We start from the raw sequence: 23,655 nt of genomic DNA, 5'->3' as shown, positions 1-23,655 counted from the left end.
ATCCACCTGCCTCAGCCTCCCAAAGTGCTGGGATTACAGGCATGAGCCACTGCACCCGGTCTGGTTTTGTTTTTTGAGACAGTCTTGTTCTGTCACCCAGGCTGGTGTACAGTGGTGCAATCACAGCTCACTGCATCATCTACCTCCCAGGCTCCCAAAGGGCTAAGATTACAGGTGTGAGCCACAGTGACCAGCCAGTTTCCCTTTTGTACTTTATCTGTGAACTGAAGGATTTAGGCTGCATCAGTGGTTCTCAACCATTCGCATGCCTCAGAATCACCTGGAGGGATTTGTTAAAGCAAGGGGTGTTGGGTGCCAGGTTTCATTTTCAGTTCAGAAGTCATCACTCCCATCCTCACAGCAAGAAAACAGCTAAACAAACTGAAATCAATGGCCTTTCTTAGATCCATTAGAGAATTGGAGTCACAGAGCAAACAGCTGCCACAAAATTTGGAGAAAAAAAATCACAAGAAAATACAGAGAATCACAGAAAATATCAGATTACCAGAAGCGAAAGCTACAGGAACCAGTAAGCAATACAGTAATCATTACCTGAACGGTAATTTTGACAAACTACAGAAGACTGAGTGTGGACTAGCTTGAGAGTTAAAACTTCTGGAGGTCCAGACTTAAGAGGGACCTACAGCTTTTTCCTCCAGGAGCCTGAACAGGCTCTTACAAGAACATCAAACAAAAAAATCCCCTTGTATTTTAGGCAGGGAGAGGGGAAAGTAACCATTTTGCAATTGCTCAGAGCATTCTCCATAACAAAGGCCCACCTGCTAAGAGAAACTACTTTGCAAGAGCTTTGTAGACCTGGGGAAAGGACAATTACTCAACTCCCTCTTGCCTTCTCACAGAAGGGGTGAGGGGAGGAAAGCTAATGAACTCTTCAGAAGATCACAGCCTAGAGACTTACGACTACTAAGAAACTGAGATTTAATATTAGATTACAGAAGGCACTCCTTCCCCAACACCTTTCCACCACATCAACAGAGCTCCAGTATAAAAAAAAAAAAAAAAAAAGCATTACAACTGACAGAGCTTCAAGACAGACTCTATTCAAGAAGGAGTTCTTAGGGAAACCCAAAGAAACCAGAGGTGGAGAAAAACAAGAAAACTACAGGAAACTGAAGCATCTAGCATCTATACCCACAGCAAACATGAAGCACAGTATGGCATTTTCTGAAAAAGCTAAACATAATGTGTTTTTCGTTTGTTTGATTGATTTTTGAGAGAAGTCTTGCTCTGTCACCCAGGCTGGAGTGCAATGGCGCAATCTCGGCTCACTGCAAGCTCTGCCTCCCGGTTTCATGCCATTCTCCTGCCTCAGCCTCCCCAGCAGCTGGGACTACAGGTTCACACTGCCACGCCCAGCTACTTTTTTTGTATTTTTAGTAGAGACAGGGTTTCACTGCGTTAGTCAGGATGATCTCGATCTCCTGACCTCATGATCTGCCCACCTCGGCCTCCCAAAGTGCTGGGATTATAGGCATGAGCCACCGCACCCGACCTGAAAAAGCTAAACATAATCATACCATACAATCCCACAATCGTGCCCCTAAGCTTTTGTCCAATTGACTTAAAAACTTATGTCCACACAAAAATCTGCACAAATTCTAGAGTAGCTTTATTCATAATCAAAGACAGAAGGCAACCAAGGTGTCCTTCAACTGTACTTCATGAATGGATATGCGAACTGTGGTGTTCATTGAGCAATAAAAAGAAATGAGCTCTAAAGAACAAGAAAGAGGAACATTAAATGCATATTGCTAAGTGAAAGAAGCCAATCGGAAAGTATACACACTATATGATTCCAACCATAGAACTTTCTTTAAAAGGAACTTCAACTTTCTTTAAAGGGCAAAACTATAGAGATAGTAAAAGGACCAGTGGTTGCCAGGGGCTGGGCAAAGAAGGGAGAGATGATTACATGGAGCACAGAAGTTTTAATGGTGGTGAAACTATTCTGCAGGATATCGTAACTGTGGATAAGCACATGACATTTATGTTTCTGTCAAACCCCACAGAATGTACAACACAAAGAGTGTACCTTAAACTGTAGACTTCAGTTAATAATATATTAATACTGCTTCATCAGTTGTAACAGATAAGCCACACTCATGCAAGATGTTAATAATAGGGGAAACTCTGTGTGTGTATGTGTGTGTGAACTACTTACACTATCTGCTCAATTTTCAATTTTTCTTTTTTTTTTTTTTTTTTTGTTGTTGTTGAGATGGAGTCTCGCTCTGTCGCCCAGGCTGGAGTGCGGTGGCGCTATCTCAGCTCACTGCAAGCTCTGCCTCCCAGGTTCACGCCATTCTCCTGCCTCAGCCTGCCGAGTAGCTGGGACTACAGGCGCCCATCACTACGCCCGGCTAATTTTTTGTATTTTTAGTAGAGATGGGGTTTCACCGTGTTAGCCAGGATGGTCTCGATCTCCTGACCTCGTGATCCGCCCGCCTCTGCCTCCCAAAGTGCTGGGATTACAGGCGTGAGCCACCGCGCCCGGCCCGATTTTTCTATAAATCTGAAAGTGTTCTAAAGTATAAAGTTTATTTAAATAAAAAAAAGAGAGAGAGAGAGTGTTGGGAGTCACTCCTCGATCCTAATGCAGTAAGTCTTGGGACAGGCCCAATAATTTACATTTTAACCAAATTCACAAGTGCTGCGGCTAGTTCAAGAGCCACATCTTGAAACCACTGAGCTACGGCTCCTTTTAGTTCTAAGTTTTTTATTCTATTTACTAACATTTTCATGAGAACTGTGGTAGCCAGCCCGCAAAATGGCCCCCAATGAGCTCTGCCTCCTGGTATTCAAACTCTTGACAATAATGTCTTCCAAGGCTACGTCATAAAAGACATTGCAGCTTTCACCTCGTTCTTATGTGAATCCTTTCTTCGGGAAAGCCAGGTGCAGTATCATGAAGAAACTCAGGCAGCCCTATGAAGAGGTTCCATGTGCAAGGAACTGAAGCTTCTGCCAACAGCCAGCAAGAACTCTGCCAACCTTGTGAATGCGCTATGTTGCAATTGGATCCTCCAGGCCCTATCAAGCCTTCAGTTGACTGCAACCTGAGAAGGGACCTCAAGCCGCTCCTAAATTCCTGACCCACAAAAGGTGTGTGGGATAACAAATGTTGTTTTAAGCAGCAGTTTGGAGGTATTTTGTTGCATATATCATATAGGAGCTTAATCTAAAATACGTATGTGGCTGGGCACCGTGGTTCATGCCTATAATCCAAGCACTTTGGGAGGCGGAGGTGGGCCGGATCACCTGAGGTCAGGAGTTTGAGACCAGCCTGGCCAACATGGTGAAACCCCATCTCTACTAAAAGACACAAAAATTAGCCATGCGTGGTGGTGGATGCCTGTAATCCCAGCTACTCTACTCGGGAGGCTGATGCAGGAGAATTGCTTGAACCCAGGAGGTGGAGGTTGCAGTCAGCCGAAATCATGCCACTGCACTCCAGCCTGGGCAAAAAGGTGAGACTCCGTCTCAAAAATTAAAATAAAATAAAATAAAATGCACATAATATAATTGTTATTGTTGACCCTTCTTGCCTTTACTTTGATAGAGCTGGAGAAGTCCTGAAAATGTGTCCAAATTCATCACAAGGTGAAGATCAATTTAAAGAACTCTTCCATATTTCTCAAAGTATTATATTAACAATGAATTACATCATTTCTTCAGGACATAAAGGATTTGGGGTGGGAGGAGAAGGGAAAGGAAGGAAGCGGAAACGAGATTTTCATCACCTTCCCTAAGCCATTGCTGGTCATCCTAGAGTAGAAATCTGAGAGTTTCACTTTATTGCTTAAAATCCTTTATAGTTTCCCAAAGCTTATGGAAGTGAATCCAGACACTGCTCAATGTCTGCACTACATCTACCTAGCAGGCTCATCAGGCAGCACAAGGGGTGCACACAAACATGGGCTGACTTTGCAAGACCTTGGATAAGTTACTTAATCTCCCTGCCTCGGTCTGCTCCATAGTAAAATGAAGGTAATTATACTACCAATATCATAGTTACCATAGGGACTTAATACATTAAAACATAAAAAACACTTAGAACAGGACGTTGTCTAAGTGCTCAATAAATGTCAGCTATCATCATCATCTGCCATTTCATCTCTCATAACCCAGACTATTTCAAGCCATTATGAACTACTGGAATTTTCAAACTCACCCACACTGTTTTATGCTTTTGCACCTTAGAAAAGGGACTTTCTCTGTCTGGAATAGCCTTCCTTCACTTCTCTCTCAATTATCCTTCTCAACTTCCTTATACAGCCTTCTCTGATTTCCCTTTTACTTACTGCATCCCACATAGACACACCTACAGAGAATATTTAAATTAATTATTATTTGCCTCTCCCACAAAATTGTATGCTTGATAATAATACCTGATATTTATTGTGTCAAGTACTGTGTGTCAGCCACTGTTTCATATTAAGCACTTTACTTAGACTATCTAACTTAAACTTCTTAATAACTCATAATTATCCTGGTTTTATTGACAGTAAAATCTATACCATATATAAATAAAGAATAAGAATTCAAACCTTAGCTGTTTGGCTGCAATTTGTTACAATCTAAAATCTAAGGACTAGGAGGTGGAGATTTCTGACATGCTGAAAATATCAAGGAAGCAATTAAACTTTCCAGCAGTTAGCATAAGTGCACACAGTTTTAAAATTTATAATATATATGCATGGTACTGTAGGTGGGCTACCCCACACCCCCCCACTCATATCAGCTTCTTGCTTATACTTTCTGGAGATATTTCATGCATATACAGCATGCACACACACATATGTACATCTCTTTGTTACACAAATAGTAGTATACTTCATATATCCTTCTGAGCCCATTTTTACTTCCTGTATCTTTGAGATTGTTCCGTGTCACTCCATACAAAGTGCCTCATTCTTTTTCACTGCTGCAGAGAATTCCATCATATTCCATAATAATATGGTTTGAACTTGGGTCCCCACCCAAATCTCATGTCAAATTTTAATCCCCAGTGTTGGAGGTGGGGCCTGGTGGGAGGTGATTGGATCATGGGGCGGTTTCTCATGAATGGTATAGCATCATCTCTTCGGTGCTAAGTTCTCATGAGATCTGGTTGTTTAAAAGTGTATAGCACCTTCCGCCTCTCTTCCTCCTACTCTAGCCATGTGAAGATGCCTGCTCCAGCTTTGCCTTCCACTGTGAGTAAAAGCTCCCTGAGGCCTCCCCAGCCTTGCTTCCTGTACAGCCTGCAGTACTGTGAGCTAACTAAACCTCTTTTCTTTATAAATTGCCCAGTCTTCAGTATTTATAGCAATGCAAGAGCAGACTATTACATTTACCATATTCAACCACTCTCCTATATTGTTTGTAGCCTTTTGTTGTAATATAAAATACTAAAGCAAAATCCTTATACACAAAGAAATGGAGAGAGGATGATTCTACAGTAAATATGGTAAATGTATATACTATAGCAAATATAGTAAAATGCAACTGTAGAATCTAAATGGTGAGTGCAGGGGTGCTCTCACTATATAATTCCTGCAATTGTTCTGCATTTAAACCATCAGATTTTTTTTTTTTTTTTTTTTTTGGAGACAGAGTCTCGCTCTGTCACCCAGGCTGGAGTGCAATGGCACGATCTTGGCTCACTGCAAGGTCCGCCTCTTGGGTTCACGCCATTCTCCTGCCTCAGCCTCCTGAGTAGCTGGGACTACAGGTGCCCGCCACCAGCCTGGCTAATTTTTTGTATTTTTTAGTAGAGACGGGGTTTCACCATGTTAACCAGGATGGTCTCAATCTCCCGACCTCGTGATCCACCCACCTCGGCCTCCCAAAGTGCCTGGATTACAGGTGTGAGCCACCACGCCCGGCCTATACTTGTTCTTAGAGAGAGCATCATGTTTTTCTTTCAACTTCTCAATAAATTGCTAATATGAAATATTATATCAACTTCAAAACAATCCCCAAATTTCAAAAATATAATAATCTTGGAAGGTTTGTTACCCTTGGCTTAACATCATAAAAGAACAGAGGAGGCAATTATCAGAAGAGTCACACTTCAACTTCCATCATTTTACCCAAGGGATAGTCAAGTAAAGTAAAACTGCCCTAAGTGTCTCATTTTCTTGGGTCTCTCAACACTCTTTTAGGCAAACACTTGGTCTTCACCAAGAACAAAGAGTTATCGGTGTCTGTTACCTCTAGGAGAAGCAAGGGAAAAAAAAAAAAAAAAAACTAAAACCTTTGGAGAGTCACAGTTTGACATCTTCCTTCTCAGCTTCCTTCTTATATAATTCCCAGAAGTCCTAGCCAATAAAGAATGGTTTAACTCTTCTTTCTGAAAAAAACAAATGATTATCTTTCTTTAGAAAATGTATTCCCCTTTCCTCTGAAGACTCAGAAGCAGAACTTTCAGGAGAATTTCTGGATTAGAGTGTGCCATTTCAGCCATGGGACTTCCTCTACCAGGGTCCAAAGATAACACATTCTAATGAATGCTTGCTGGACTGTTTCCTTTTTTTTTTTTTTTTTTTTTTGACAATTTGAAGGTCTTCAATGAAAGCATGCCAGTATTACCACAGACTTATCTTAGGGCAGTGCTTTGGTAAACCAAATTCAGAAGCTTTAGAAAAGACTAGAAAACTAATAAGTGAGCTGTACATTCACTTAGAGTTTGCCAGACAGAGAAAAAGGAAAATAACATTCCAGTCACAAAGAATAAATCACAGAGGGCTTTAAGGCTTAACTGCCACGTTTTCCCTCCAAAAGAATCAAAAGTTTATCACACCTGTTTCCTAAATCTCCAGAATGTGAGCTATAGAGAGAAGAGTCATACAATTTTTAGGAATTTCCATTTCTTCCATTGCGAACCTTTGAAAGACAATTGCAAGTTGAAGAGAACTCACATGACCCAGAAACTGTTCTGAGCTCTATCAATGTTCAGGAAGCAGATTTTTTTTTTTTTTTAACTTTTTAAACTCTTTTTGTACAGACAGGATTTCCTATGTTGCCTAGGCTGGTCTCCAACTCCTGAGCTCAAGTGATCCTCTTGCCTTGGCCTCCCAAAGTGCTAAGATAACAGGTGTGAGCCACCACACGTGGCTGGAAAAAAATATTTTCATCCAGAGAGTAAAACTCAATGAACTGGCACAGCACACGGTACATTTCAACTTTCCCCTCTTAAAGATTTCAGCCTACACACTCCAATTTCACACTCAATGAAAGCTTAAGCAAAATGTTAGCACAAATCAAAGTTTTAAATCATTTTAGATTGTTAACTAGCAAATGTGCTGCAGAAATTTTAAAACTCACTAAATAAATTATAAATCTAGTTATGAGAACAAAGCACACTGTGGAATATAAGGATGCAGAATAAACAGCCATTCAGAAAGTGCGTCCAATTTTTGTCCACCCCTAAGTCAAGAGGCAAACCATGACCCCGCTGTGGGACTGGGCTGTCAAGCACTCTCCCTCCTCTGCTAACGCTGTTCCCTCTGTTCAGAAGACCTTCCCAGCCTTCTCTTCAAGGGGCAAACCTACACCTCTCCTCCAAGATCCAGCTGAGCCTTTACCTCCTCTGTGGCCCCTGATCAGAATCCCCAAGGCAGAAGTTTTTGGGGCTTTATTCGTGCCTTTCCTTTGTTGTTGCTCTTTATTTTATTTTTTTGAGATGGAGTCTCACTCTGTCACTCAGGCTGGAGTGCAGTGGTGTGAACTTGGCTCACTGCAACCTCTGCCTCCCTGGTTCAAGTGATTCTCCTGGGCTGGTCTTAAACTCCTGACCTCAAACAATCCTTCTACCTCAGCCTCCCAAAGTGCTGGGATTACAGGCAAGAGCCACCACACCCAGCCTATTCATGCCTTTCTGACACCTACCACTCACTATAATACACTTAACAAGCCTCTTCCCATTCCCCATCCCTCAAGGCAGAGCCTGCAGCCCTGGTCATCCTCTATCCCTGTCACCTACCACAGTGCCCATCAGACAACAGCACAGCCAATAGTCACATTTACTAAGGACTTACATGCCAGACATTATGCACAGTGCTTTATACAATATCAACTCATTTCACCTTCACAAAAACCATATGAATAATATAATAATAAACTATAGTATCCCTCCAATCAGTCTTCCCCAGCCTCCTTAGGAGGTTCCTTTTCATGTGAACAGGCTGTAACCTACAGGACTCTATCCTGGCCATACTGTCATCTTGTTCCTCACACTCTTCCTGGGCAATCTCCAATCCAGGTCTTCAGAGCTCATTCCAAACCCATATAGGACAGGCACTTGGATATCTCCTTATGAGTGTTCTGCACTTAAAATTGGTCATGTCCCAAACTTTGTCCATCTCTCTCCCCAAATATGCTCTCTATGATTCTAACAGAACACTCTATGTCCAGTCATAGCCTAAGTCCAATCAGGAGACAGAAACTACATGGTAATTTGAACAAGAGAAGATTAAAAATCATTAACTATAACAAGAGATTAATCAGAAGCTGGCAAATAAGAAAAAGACCTTAAAAGAACATAGCAATAGCTGACATAAAATATAGTAGCAAATACAATATTATGTAACACAACATATAACTGCCACCACCCTTAAGGCTGAGACAGAGCACCCAAGAAAGAGTTCCCCCAACTCTAGGGCTGAGATCCAGACCTTGCTGGAGGGGGCTCATACCTGACAGAACTTTAGGAGATCCACTCTGTGAAATTTGCCAGAAATCAGTCCTCTAGAATGCCAAGGGAAGTTGTTTGTTGGGGAGTGTCTCAGTAGACGCACTCTGCTACCTGGGCAGCAGGAGAGCTGCTGGCCACTAAGAGCTGCAAATGCCTGAGCACTGAAGAAAAGCCATGTGCCACACTGGCCTCTCTTGGAACCAGCAAGTAAATCTGTTTCCTCCTCAATGTCTCTCCAGCACTCTCTACTGACAAAACTAAACATCATGCCAGCTGGCAGAGGAAAAGCAAAAGGCCCAGATTCATTTTCACAGAGCAAGCAATGAAGGACATACTTCGAGGTGAGAAGCAATAAATCAATAACTGACACAAGCACACAATCATCTATCAGTTGTCCAAGCCGAAAACCTAGAGGCATCCTTGATTTTTCCTCCAATCATCAAGTCCTACAGGTCCTACCTTCTAAGTATTTCTTGAATCCATCTACTTCACTCCATCCACTTCACTCCATTATGATTAATGTTAATAATAGTGATATATTGTTTAATTAATTATATTACATAATTAATAATATATTATTGTTAAGAACAGTGTTAATCCCCCCATCCAGTTTTACCTGCTTGCTTTTTGTTATTCTGTTTTGCCTCTGGGCCACTGCACATGGGTTTCCTCTGCCCAGAACAGCCTTCCTTCTTTCCCCTATTGCCATATCCACTTTTTGGTTAGCTGATTCTTCATCATTCTTCAGCTCTCAACTCTCTTGCTCCAAGTCAGTTGCCCCCGCTAAGTACACCCAATAGAATCCTCTTCTTCCCCACTGAGAACACTTACCACACATTATTGTACAATCACATGTTGCTTAACAATGGATATATGTTCATCCTTGTGTGAACATGATAGAGTGTAGTTACACAAGCCTAGATGATACCTATAGCCTACTGCTCCTAGACTACAAACCTGTATAGCATGTTACAGTACTGAATACTGTAAACAACTGTAACACAATGGTACATCTGCCTAGGGCACTTACCCCATGAATGGAGCTCACTGGAAGTTGCTCTGGGTAAGTCAGTGAGTCAGTGGTGAGTAAATGTGAAGGCCTAGGACATTACTATACACCACTGTGAACTTTATAAATACTGTGTGCTTAGGTTACACTAAATTCCTCTTTTAAATATTATTTTTTCTTCAATAATAAGTCAGCCTTAGTTTACTGTAACTTTTTTACTTTATAAACCATTTTTAAAACTTTTTGACTCTTAATAACCCAGCTTAAAACACAACATGAATACATTGTGCAGCTCTACGAAGATATTTTATTTTTATAACCTTATAAGCTTTATTCTATTTTTAAATTTTTTAACTTTTTAAATGTTTTTGTTGAAAACTAACACCCACACATTAGCCTAGGCCTACACAGGGTGAGGATCATCACTGTTGCTCTTGCACCTCCACATCTTGGACCAATGGAAGGTCTCCAGGGGCAATAACATACATGGAGCTGTCATCTCCTATAATAACAATGCCTTCTTCTGGAATACCTCTTCCAGAATAGCTGGAGGCTATTTTACACTGAATTATTTTATATGTAAGTAGAGGACGTACACTCTAAAATAACGATAAAAAGTACACTATAGTAAATACATAAACCAGTAAAACAATCATTTATAATCACTATCAAGTATTACATACTGTCCATGATTGAATGTGCTATATTTTATATAACCGGCAGCACATTAGGTCTGCTTACACCAGCATCACCACACATACCTGAGTAATATACTGGGCTACAACCTTACACCACATACAATGTAACTAAGCAACAGGAAATTTTCACCTCCATTATAATCTTACGGAACCACTGTCATATATTTGGTGTGGTCCACCACTGCCCAAAATTTCTTTACACAGCACATGACCATAATTCCTTATTAACTAACTCTCATCATTCGTACTTTTACCTCTATGAAGGCAAGAAAAATTTCTTCATCACTGAATCCCAAAGAGTTAGCAAGATGTCTAGAACAAAGCAGACACTCAGTATCAGCTCAGTTAATGGATGTTGAATGAAGGGGGGTGACATGGTTAGGTGTTGTGTCCCCACCCAAATCTCATCTTGAATTGTAAACCCCATAATCCTCATAATCCCCACATGTCAAGAGACAGGCCAGGTGGAGGTAACTGAATCGTGGAGCCGGTTTCTCCCATGCTGTTCTCATGATAGTGAGTGAGTTCTCATAAGATCCGATCTGATGGTTTTATAAGGGGCTCTTCCCCACTTCGCTCAGCACTCGCTCTGTCCTGCCACCCTGTGAAGAAGATGCCTTGCTTTCCCTTCATCTTCTGCCATGATTGTAAGTTTCCTGGGGCCTCCCCAGCATTGCGGAACTGTGAGTCAATTAAACCTATTTCCTTTATAAATTACCCAGTTTTAGACAGTTCTTTATAGCAGCGAGAACAGACAAATATGAGGGGAAGCATTTTATGAAGCGAATAACAACTTAAAAGGAGAAAATTTTGGCTTTGACATTATATCTGATATGTTGATCAGCATACATGCAATAAAATTATTACACATATATAACTCTAAGGATAAGGAGACAATGCCTTTGTCTCTGCCTAACAATTAAGATAAAGTAAAATATAAAGTCTATTCCTCAAAAGAAAGAGAACTAATTCAACCAGCTGGCAATATGAATTTATATGATTTCAGTATCCTGTATGCAGATGAGGAAAAAGACTGTTAGTTTTCAAGGTGAACAGTGCCATCCCAGTGTAGTACGTATATAACAAAGGATTCTGTTTATTTACACCCAATAATGAAAATCAAATATTATAACATGACATTCCATTGCACACCATGCTTCTACAGTAGAAAATCAATATATCCTATTTGTTTTCAGTAACTTGTTTACCCAACCACAGTTCTAGAGTCATTAAGCAATGCAAACAGTCTTCTAAAGCACTCTGACCCATATGAAATAAAAACTAGGTCCTCTCTGACACTCCCAAAGGGAATATCTCTCTGGCTAACTCCAGGAATTTGCTCAGGGATATATGGAGCAAAGATTTTAGAGCTGAATTGGTATATAAAGTTACTCTGCCACTCTGGGAGGAAATTTAGCCAAATCCATAATAGTGAGTAGAAATCTCATCCACTCAATGGCCAGGGGAAATATATTCAGGACTAGAACTTACACAAGCCAAAGCTCTAAAATACACAAAGTACAACCACCAGGGGCGCTGGCTCACACCTGCGATCCCAGCACTTTGGGAGGCCGAGGCAGGCAGATCACCTGAGCCCAGGAGTTCAAGACCAGCCTGGGCAACATGGCAAAACCCTGTCTCTACAAAACTTACAAAAATTAGCCAGGCATGATGGCTAAAATTAGCCAGGCATGATGGTTAAAAATTACCCAGGCGTGATGGGGTATCCCTGTAGTCCCAGCTACTCGAGAGGCTGAGGTGGGAGGATCACCTGAACCTGGGAGGTTGAGGCTACAGTAAGCTATGATCATGCCACTACATTCCAGCCTGGGTGACAGAGTGAGATCCTGTCTCAAAAAAAAAAAAAAAAGTATAATCTTGAAGATTTAAGCTTTTTTGTTGTTATTGTTTATTTATATCATTCTCACAGTCTAAAGGGGGAAAAAAACTTAGGATACAAACAGACATTATTTCAGCAACTCAATAATTGTTTAATCCTCGAGACATATTGTGGACAACTGTATTATAGAACTTAAAAGTGTGTGAGTTTATTACACACTTGTTTAAAAAAGACATAATAAGTATGCAGTTTATTCGAGCTGGGCACAGTGGCTCACACCTATAATCCCAGCACTTTGGGAGGCTAACATGGGAAGACTGCTTGAGGCCAGGAGTTTGAGACCAACCTGGGCAACAAGGCAAGACCCTATCTCTACAAAAAAATTTTTAAAATTAGCCAGGTGCAGGGGTGCATGCCTGGAGTCCTATCTTTTTTTTTTTTTTTTTTTTTTTTTTTTTGAGACAAGGTCTCACTGTCATCCAGGCTGGAATGCAGTGATAGAATTTGGGCTTACTGCAACCACTGCCTCCCAGGCTCAAGCAATCCTCCCACCTCAGCCTCCCGAGTAGCTGGGACTACAGGCTGATTTTTGTATTTTTTTTTTTTTAGTAGAGACGGGGTTTCGCCATGTTGGCCAGGCTGGTCCCAAACTCCTGGCCTCAAGGAATCCTTGGCCTCCCAAAGTGCTGGGATTATAGGCGTGAACCACCGCACCCGGCCACACTTGGCCATTTTTTAACTATTTTTATTCCAACTGATATATATTTCATCTTCTGTAACATGTCTCAGTACAGACATGCATAGTCTAATCAAGAAAATCTTGTCAATAAAATGAAACTGAACAAGGGCCTTGGGGATATTCTCTCTACCAAGACTGATCTTTCCTTTACATCTACAGGGCTCAGTCCCTCACTTATTTGCTAAAATGTCACCTTTCCCCAGTTATTCTTGAAGCCCACCATGACCACTTACTCCCTCCGCCAAATCTCAGCCATTTCCCCTGTGCGTGCTTGATTTTTCTCCAGAGCACTTTTCACCATCAAATCTTTACTTATTTGTCTATTACTGTCTGTTTTCTCCCACTAGAATATTTTCTCCAAGAATTAAGGAATATTTGGGTTTGTTTCACTTGCTGCTGCTTCCTCAGCACTTAGAACTGTGTGTTGAAGCACAGTAGGTGCTCAATAAATAGTGGTTGAATGAAAGAAAATAGACAGTCCCAGAAATTCTGATGCTGTGAAATGAAAAGCTCTCAAAGTGGGAGTGGACATACTTTTAAGAGATGATTCCCTTTCATTTAACTTAAAGCCCAAAGGACTTTTCAAAATGTAATTGTTATTCCAACTACACCCAAAAATCATTAAGGCTGCCCCTGGGTGCTCATGTACATTTTAACAAAATGCAAGGAATTCTATGTCCTGCTAAAGCAATGGAAAAACCCTGATGTAGAAAATGTAAACTGCTTAAGTTCCATATGTGGGTAGTAACAATTTTACACCACACCACTTATAACATTATGAGGGTCACACTAACCGCAGGGAGAATTCCATTTCACCTTTGTTTCTCCACACACATGTCCTCTAATACTACAACTCTTCACAAACACTGTATTAGCTGCATTCTTAAACACGCCTACTATCTAAAACATACACAGCAATGTAACTGATGGGTACATTCTCAATCTGGTAATTTCGATAGAAAAATTATACCAACCAGTGTGCCATTTGGCCATTAAAACAATAGGAAAGACAGAACTGATCAAAATAGCTCATAATATGGTCTAAAAGAGATCACCTTCAAACTTCAGTGATAAAATAAGAAAACACAGAAATAGAGGTGTTAATCAGTTAACAGAAGTCAGTAAGCTAAAACGTACAAAGTTCTACACTGCATTTTGTGGTAAGAGACAAATAAAATATATGTTCCCCATACAAAAAGACTTCTTAAATCTACTAAGATGGAATAAATAGTGTGTACAGGATAATGGAGACAAATGCCCATAGTCTAAAATGGAAAACTTCAAAATCACCTAGACCCAAGAAAACAAAAATCACATATTAGGACAATTTGATTTTCCCATGACATGCGTGGCGCTGTAGATGCAGTTTATCCTACCTCCAGTCAAGTGGGTCCATGAATAGAAACTCTCAGGTATAAACCACTCCTCTACCACTTCACCCCAGGGCATTCCAGTGACTTCCATGGTGATATGGTTTGGCTGTATCCTCTCCCAAATCTCATCTTGAATTGTAATCCCCATAATCTCCACGTGTCTAGGGAGAGGCCTGGCAGGAGGTGACTGGATCATGGGGCAGTTTCCCCCATGATGTTCTAGAGATGGTGAGTGCTCAGGATATCTGAGGGATTTATAAGGGGCTCTTCCCCCTTCGCTCCTCATTCGCTCGTGCCACCTTGTGAAGGTGCCTGCTTTGCCTTTTGCCATGATTGTAAGTTTCCTGAGGCCTCTCCAGCTACACAGAATTGTGAGTCAATTAAACCTCTTTCCTTTATAAATTAAACAGGCTCGGGTATTTCTTTATAGCAGTGCAAAGACAGACTAATACACATGGTTACGTTTCTCTCAGCTACTGACACTTGGCATGTCCAGCTATTATAATTTCATTTCTATCTCCCAAATGTTTTCCCATCTGTCCCATTCCATTCCAGACTACCCTTGGTCTAGGTTCAGCTGTCATGATCGCCTGGCTAAACTGCAAAAGGAGGTGCGATGAGATTATACTCCCGCCTAAAACTTCTACAGGATTCCACCGTTCACTAAATGAAGTCTAAACTCCTAAATACTCTAATATACGGATTGGACCTCTGTCCTCAGCTCCTTCTCCTCCAGGCTCGAACCTCCATGTCTTGGCATACATACTTTTCCACCCCCTAACATACATTCCCTTTCTTTTCTGTTTTAAAACATCTTTCTTACTGGCCGTGAACGGTGGCTCACACCTGTAATACTAGCACTTTGGGAGGCTGTGGTAGGAGAATTGCTTGAGCCCAGGAATTCAAGACCAGCCTAGGCAACACAGGGAGATCTTATCTTTACCAAAAATAAAAATTAAAAATTAGCCAAGCATGGCAGCACATGCCTGTGGTCCCAGCTACTCGAGAGGCTAAAGCAGGATTGCTTGAACCCAGGAAGTTGAGGCTGCAGTGAGCCATGATCCTGCCACTGCCCTGCAGCCTGGGCTACTGGGCAAGAGCCTATCTCAAAACAAAACCAAATAAAATTCCTCTTATTTTGAAAGGCCCAGTTTAAATGTAACCTCTGTGAAAATTTCTTTGATCCTCACAATCAGAATTATTTGTTGCCTTCAGGGTATTGCCAAAGTATTCTGTTTATATCTCTGTTCAAAGAGATTGTATCTATGTTAGTGTAAATCATAGTCTGACGATAGCTTTTGTCTGTTTAACAAAGCACCCTCCTCACTCACTTTACTCTAGGGAACTACCACTTCATATGGGGACCTAATAACATGTAGTTTGGGTGGATCCAGGGTTGCTCACCTTACTAAATCCTCCTGGCCACCATGACTTGTTCAAGAATGGGCCCATGTCTCAGTAAGAACCACTGAGAACCCTCCCCATAACTTCTGCTAGAACCACCAGAAGAAGAAAAAAAACACAAAGCCTATTTTATAATAAACTTGAATATCTCATGTAACTTATGAATACTGTACAGAAAGTGAAAAACAAAATGGTTATATGGTACTCAAAGTATGGTTTCTATTGACTGTGTATCATTTTTACACCATCATAAACTTACAAAATTCTAAGTCAAAGACTCATAAGTCAGAGACTATACTGACATACAAGTCATGATCGTGGTCTGACTTACATTACAATTAATTGTACTCAGGACCGAAGAAACAGTTATAAGAGGACACCCGGCAGATAAGAGAAACAGCAAGAAGGCCTGTGTGGCTAGAGCAAGCAAGTGTGGGGGCGTGTATTGGGGGGGTGGGGGGGCAGTGAGAGAGAAGGAGGGCAGGCAGGGGAGGGAGGGGAGAGAGAAGAGAGATGGGGGAACGAGAGAGAGAGAGGGAGAGGGAGAGAGAGACAGAGACAGACAGACAGACACCCCAAGATGGCATTGTGAAAGGTCAAGCTATTGCAAATTCCCAAGCAGAAAAGGGACAGGATCTGACTTAACTTTCTTTTTTGTTTTTTGAGACGAAGTCTCGCTCTGTCGCCCAGGCTGGAGCAATCTTGGCTCACTGCAAGCTCCGCCTCCCCGGTCCACGCCATTCTCCTGCCTCAGACTCCCGAGTAGCTGGGACTACAGGCGTCCACCACCACACCCAGCTAATTTTTTGTATTTTTAGTAGAGACGGGGTTTCACCATGTTAACCTGGATGGTCTCGATCTCCTGACCTCGTGATCTGCCCGCCTCAGCCTCCCAAAGTGCTGGGATTACAGGCGCGGGTGAACCCCCGCGCCCGGCCCTGACTTAACTTTTAAAAGGATCCTTAGGCTTGCTGTGCTGTGAAAACAAATGGCATGCGGGTGGGCATGGAAGCGGGAGGTGGGCAGGGAGAATAAGACCTGTTAAGAACCTGCCAGGGTAGCCAGGCCAGAGGTGATGAAGGCTCAAAGAAAGTTTTGTCCAATTTTTTTTTTTAAACATCCTGATTTTTTTGCTACCAATTACAACTTTGGAAAGACAGATAAATCAACACATGATATTCATACTTGATTTACTGAGTATCTACTATATTTAAGACACTCTAAATATTACCTTATCTAGTTACAGAACTATCTTCCTAAACTCAAAGCCCATATGCAAACAATGAACTGGAATTATCTAACTAAATATCCCATACACATTTTACCCCCAAAACCTAATCCTCCTTTACTCTCTGATTATCTCATTAATGTTATTTCCTAGCCTAGTTGTTACTAGAGATAATAAGAGAGTAGGTATATTTGAGACGGAGCTTCGCTCTGTCGCCCACCCTGGAGTGCAATGGCACAATCTCGGCTCACTGCCGAGAACTCCGCCTCCCGGGTTCAAGTAATTCTCCTGCCTCAGCCTCCCGAGTAGCTAGGACTACAGGTGCATGCCACCACACTCAGCTAATTTTTGTTATTTATTTTAGTAGAGATGGTGGTTCACCATGTTGGCTAGCCTGGTCTCGAACTCCTGACCTCAAGTGATCCGCCCACCTCAGCCTCCCAAAGTGCTGGGATTACAAGCGTGAGCCACCACGCCTGGCCATAACTTTCTATATTACTTAAGTAGTTGTATACAACTACACATAATTTCGTCTAAAGTTCAAGACAATTCCGGGAGAGAAACACCCTTATTTACCTCTACCATTTTACAGGTAATGAAACTAAGCTCAGAAAAATGCAGTAACTTGCCAGAAGTTATTATGCTGGCAAATAGTGGAGCTGAGACTCAAACGTGGGATTCTAACTCATCCACAATCACTTCAGTCAGAAACCTGGGAATTATCTTAGACTGTTCTCTCAGCCCCACGCCAGATGCTCTCTGTCATTCACTCTCACACCATCACTATTTTAGTTCAGAGCTTCCCCATCTCTAAACTCAGTTACCACAATAGGCTCACAGGTTACGTTGCTGTATCTTGTACAACCCTCCCCTTCCATCCATTCTCCATACTATTAATCAGATACTCTCTTCAGTTTCAAACACAAGTTTTGTGCTCCAATGCAAGTATATGGTTATAACGGGACCCTACAGATTATGGAAACAGAGCCAAAAGTGTCAAGAGCTTTCTTCATCAGTATGCATGCATTAATTCCAGCACCAGCAACTTACCAAGCAATTTTTGGTAGCATCCCAACTTCAAGATTCTCATTAATATCACCAAGTACGAAAAACCTGGTGATTGCTCAATTTCTCCTTCTGTCTTTCTTCCCAACCACAAAGGTGTGGACTTTAAGCATTTCAAGGACCTCATCAGACCTAGTCCCACCTTCCTAAATTACTCCTTTCTTTTTTTATCCAATCAAAACTGCCATTCCTAGAAGGCCCAAATAGGTCTTGATTAAGTGTTCATAATGAGGTATCAGAACATACATATTTTAAAAAAGAGGAGCTAATTAAATAAGTGGGTCTCTATTCTGGCATTTCATAGGCATGGGGGACAGTGATGATGGTAATAATGGCTAACATTTATCAAGATCTCGGTAAGCTGTGTGTCAGGTACTGCTTTACTTGCTTTACAAGCATTTAATTGTCTGTTCCTTTAATCATCAGAACCACTCCATGAAGTGGGTATAATTATTATTATTATCACAATTTTTGGATAAAGAATTGAAGAGCTGGAGGAGTTAAGTAACATGTCCAAGGTCACCCAATCAGTAAGAGGTGCCAGCACTCCTAACCACCTCATGCTAGCAACTTCACTATAACGGTAGACTCCAATAGAGATATGTGAAGGAGATCATTGTGAGCTTATTCATTCATTTTTAAAATATTTCTTAGGAGTTTATTATATTCTGAGAATTATTCCTGCCAGTGGGAATTTAATTGTAGATAATGCTTTTATGGAACTCACAAGAAAGGCATCAAAAAATACATAAGTAAAAATGAAAACAACACAATTTTGCTCTGGGAAAAAAAAAAAGGATAAGGTGACGTAGAGTAATGCGCTACTTTGGACTGGAAGCCAGGGAGGGCCTCCCTAAGGAATAATATTGAAATGCGACCTAAATTGTAAGACGAAGCAAAGAAAAAAACCTGATGGAACCGCATTGAGGCAATTATGATGAATGCAATACACCTAGGTGAGAGTTAAGTTTGTTAGTTCCTAAAACAACAGAAAGGACAGGAGGCCATTGTGACTGACGCTAAGGGAGCAAGTGGAGAGTGGTCAGAGTTATATCAGAGACCCAGAAGTGTCAGCTATGCTGGCACACAGCCATGGGGGAAAAAAATCTATATTTTATTCCCAGCAGAATGAGAATCTGGAGGGTTTTAAGGAAGAGAATGAGGTGATCTATGTTTCTGAAAAAGCAATTCCACTCCTCCAACTCTGTGTAAAGAATGAACTACAGGCCAGGCACAGTGGCTCACACCGGTAATCCCAGCACTTTGGGAGGCCGAGGCGGGTGGGTAACTTGAGGCCAAGAGTTCAAGACCAAGCTGGCCCACACAGCGAAACCTCATCTCTACTAAAAATACAAAAATTAACCAGGCGTGGTGGCGGGCACCTGTAATCTCAGCTACCGGGGAGGCTAAGACATGAGAATTGCTTGAACCCAGAGGCCGAGGTTACAGTGAGCCAAGATTATGCCACTGTACTCCAGCCTGGGTGACAGAGCAAGACTCTGTCTCAAAAAAAAAAAAAAAAAAAAAAAAAGAACGGATTATAGACTGATGAAAGTGGAAGACTGGAGAGGAATTAGGAGACTGTTACTTCTAGAACCATGCCTGGCACATAGTCAGTAGTCAATGTGTTGAATAAATGAATGCTTCAATAGTCAAGGTAACGAAGATGAGGGCTAAGACTTGGGTGGTAAAGTGCTACATGTAGAAACCATTCTGCCTCATTCAATATCTGTGAGTGTCACAAACCCACTAGTCTTTTAAAAACCACTAGCCTCTTTTCCCGGCTGGAACCATGGAGGGTGTTGAAGAGAAGAAGGTGGTTCTTGCTGTGCCAGAAACCCTTAAGAAAAAGCAAAGGAATTTCACAGAGCTGAAGATCAAGCGCCTCAGAAAGAAGTTTGCCCAAAACATCCTTTGAAAGGCAAGGAGGAAGCTTATCTATGAAAAAGCAAAGCACTATCACAAGGAATATAGGCAGATGTACAGAACTGAAATTCGAATGGCAAGGATGGCAAGAAAAGCTGGCAACTTCTATGTACCTGCAGAACCCAAATTGGCCTTTGTCATCAGGACCAGAGGTATCAATGGTGTGAGCCCAGAGGTCCGAAAGGTGTTGCAGCTTCTTCGCCTTTGTCAAATCTTCAATGGAACCTTTGTGAAGCTCAACAAGGCTTCAATTAACATGCTGAGGATTGTAGAGCCATATATTACATGGGGGAACCCAAATCTGAAGTCAGTAAATGAACTAATCTACAAGCATAGTTATGGCAAAATCAATAAGCAAATTGCTTTGACAGATAACGCTTTGACTGCTCTATCTCTTGGTAAATATGGCATCATCTGCATGGAGGATCATGAGATCTATACTACTGGAAAATGCTTCAAGGAAGCAAATAACTTCCTGTGGCCCTTCAAATTATCTTCTCCACGAGGCAGAATGAAGAAAATCTTGACTATCTACAATATAAGCTGCTCCAAAGTGCTTGAAACATCTAAGCACACTTCCCAAAACAGGTAGTGTGCTGTTGCCCATCACGACAATCTCTCAATAACTCTGAAACATACTTATTCAAGCAGCCCCCGTTTACAAACATCCACCAACCGTACCTCTGCCAGCCCCGCTACTGGAAAAAACACTTAGGACATGCCAGGGATTATGCCAAGCACTTTGCATCTAGTCTCTCATTTGCTCCTTACTACACTCTATGAGTCTAATATCTCCAAATAAATAGCAATCTATAGTAACAAAGGCAATATTCTTATAGGAAACACATTTTTAATACCTGGTACCTATGGGAAAACCTCTCTGATGGAAGAATTTAAGAGGAGGGTGGAAGGGAGCAAATTCCATTTCTTCCAGAGTTCCTGAACTACACCAAAGTCAAACTTATGCTACCCAGTTAGTTTTGCTCCGATGATCCTCTCTGCACTGACAGGTGAAAGAACATGCAGAACATGCATGGCTTATTATTCTGAAAAGTCCAAAATACTGCGCTTATTCCTATAGCAACTTGGAAGCTAAACAGAGACCCAGTGTTAACTCCATACAGACTTCCTCAGAGAAGCCCTTCCTTTGCAGATTTATGTTCTTCATAATTATACCAAATCTTTAGCTCAGAATCCCTTTCACTTAAAAAAAAAAAAAAAAAAAAAAAAAGAACTTACGTTATCATCTAGTTATATATGCAAGGCACCAAAGAAACAACAACAACAAAGTAAATATGGAAAAAGACTTCATTCTAAGAAGTCATAATAGAATTTTTGGCACTTGACTATAGTACAGGAACTGTCCCCAAATAACTGTTTTAAGACTGCAAAAAAAAAAAAAAGATCAATTCAATATAATAATAGTTAAAACTTAACACAGCTCTTAGTGTATGCGGCAGACACTCATCTAGAATAACCCATTTAACCTTCACAACAGCCATTCAAGGGCCACTATTATTATCCCCATTTTACAGACAGCAAAAAGATACAGAGGCTAAGTAACATGCCAGTGAAGTGGCAGGGACAGGATTTGCCTTGCGTGTCTGTGTTCTTATACACTACATGCTGCTACTCTTCAAATGGAAAACAAAAAATTCACTATCACCCAGAAGGCGATCATATGATGATGAATTTTGACTTTGCTTTTTATTTCTAATCCTTCGTCAGAAAAGAAACACTTCCTTTGCAGTTTCATATTCTTGTACTAAAGCAAAACTTAGGAACATTTTCATTTAAAAAAAGAAAAAAAATACCCCAGTATCATCTAGTAGTTATAAGAGATACGGAAGGCATTAAACTACATTATTCCTATAATCCTTACAAGAGAAATTCAGGTTCAGAGAAGAGCCTATCAAAATGATAAACAACAGTGAAGTGGTAATTCAGAAAAGTTCATGTTTAAGTTTCATCTTAATCTTTATCTCATTGAGGGACATATTTTAAAAGTAAGAACACTGACAAACTGAGAGATAACGTAACTTGTACTCAGCATAAGGCTGTAGGTAAAAGCAAGGATTCTTAAAACCTTGTGAGTCTCTTTTCCTATGCTACAGTAGATGTTTCAAGAAATGAAGCTATTGCCTTTGTAGGAAACTGATATGACCAAAAGAAATTAAAGGAAACTTACCAGAGATAGTTTGTGTTGGAAATAATTTGAAGTGCCAAACTTTAAACCATTTCATAATTTTTAAATTTTGTTTTCATAGATATTACATTACGAAGAAAAATTTTCCAGAAATATTTTAAGCAAAGTCCTATTTAAAGAAACTTTTGATTAGACATTATTAAATTGTGTATTGTTTTAAAACAATAATAATAATCTGTCCTGAGCTATCAGAAAGAAATGTATAGCATGTTATTTTAATAGGCCTAAATGAGGAAGGATCAATATTATTTTAATTTTTAAAGGTCTGTTTATGAAATGCAATCATCCTTCATTAAAAATGCAAGCTGTGCTTCAGCAAGAGGTTAGCATAAATGATTCACAGAGAGATCTCTCTCCAGTATAATCTTCCTCTCCTGGGAGTTTCTTTCGGATGTTTCATCAAACCACTCAAGCTATTATTAAAAATGCTTCCCTGCGATAAAAGGAGGGAATAAACAATATAAACACACTTCTCCATTCCCATTCACCAATGACTCTTCCATTTGAGTGATCTATACCTTTTTCAGTCATAGGTAAAATTAATTTTTTATATTCCACACATTTTTGCAATCGTTTCTTTTTGCAAGCATTTTAAGTTAACATTATTTTACAGTATTCAAAATCAGAAATTCAGATTTTTAAGGTAGGTTTTTATTCACTTACCTATTTTGATATTTCAGTGTGAGTGTTGTCTTTCATTGAAATTAAAAGAAGTTTGCCTTCTATTTGATGGATTTTAAAAGATTTTAAAATGTCAACTCATCAAAGTCAAGACACTCCAAATTTAAATTCAATTCTCTTCTACTTAAAAATGCTAATGAAAATGGCTGTTTCAATGCAGCAGCATCTGGCTCATTATAACACTCAGTTTTAACTAATAAATCCTTAATTATTAAATTCTGGTGTTCAATTTCTTTCAGATAAATAAGCCAAACACATACTGCTACAATTATAAATACCTGGGATAAATTACTTATACGACGAAAAAGCATACCTCTTGATTCTCTGGCTGCTAAATAAGACCCAAAGTATGTAAAGGACACACATTTGAAAGACCCAGCATTAAACATTTGGGCTCCACTGCATGTAGGTCCCACATTCATAGGCTGGCAAATCTTTAACTCTACTGGGTCCTCATGCATAATGCACAGGGCAATTTGTCTGTTTGTGCAAATGGGCCAGTTTTTCTCCATGCTTTTTCAGATGTGTCAAATGTGTCAAAACTGAACATAATCATATACCCCTAACTCTGGCTTTACAAAGCAGACCCTACCTTCACCCAACTTGATGTTTTTATTAAGGAATTACTGAATATATTTAATCAAGGTATTATTGCACATCATAATGTCTCGCAAAGGTTGAAATCCCTGAGAGAATATGTTTGGTTTTAAGCCCTAATATGTGTTAGGGAGTGTTTCATTTTTCTCTCTCACTCCCAATTCCTTTTTTTTTTTTCCCCCTTTTTTAAT

General features: G+C 40.5%; 2 protein-coding genes across 10 annotated transcripts in view; one reads left to right on the top strand and one right to left on the bottom strand.

Annotated features, from left to right (window-relative positions):
• RERE (arginine-glutamic acid dipeptide repeats) overlaps positions 1–23,655 on the bottom strand; it is a 466,431-nt gene that overhangs the window by 378,610 nt on the left and 64,166 nt on the right. The window lies entirely within an intron of this gene.
• Positions 18,373–20,671, top strand: LOC129059747 (large ribosomal subunit protein uL30-like). The gene has a single exon (XM_054557040.2). It carries the CDS (start codon positions 20,033–20,035, stop codon positions 20,570–20,572), a length of 540 nt encoding a protein of 179 aa, XP_054413015.1. The 5' UTR covers positions 18,373–20,032; the 3' UTR covers positions 20,573–20,671.

The sequence above is a fragment of the Pongo abelii genome, chromosome 1 (assembly GCF_028885655.2).
Source record: "Pongo abelii isolate AG06213 chromosome 1, NHGRI_mPonAbe1-v2.0_pri, whole genome shotgun sequence".
NCBI classification, from domain to species: Eukaryota; Metazoa; Chordata; class Mammalia; order Primates; family Hominidae; genus Pongo; species Pongo abelii.
This window is presented reverse-complemented; position numbering and strand designations above follow the sequence as displayed.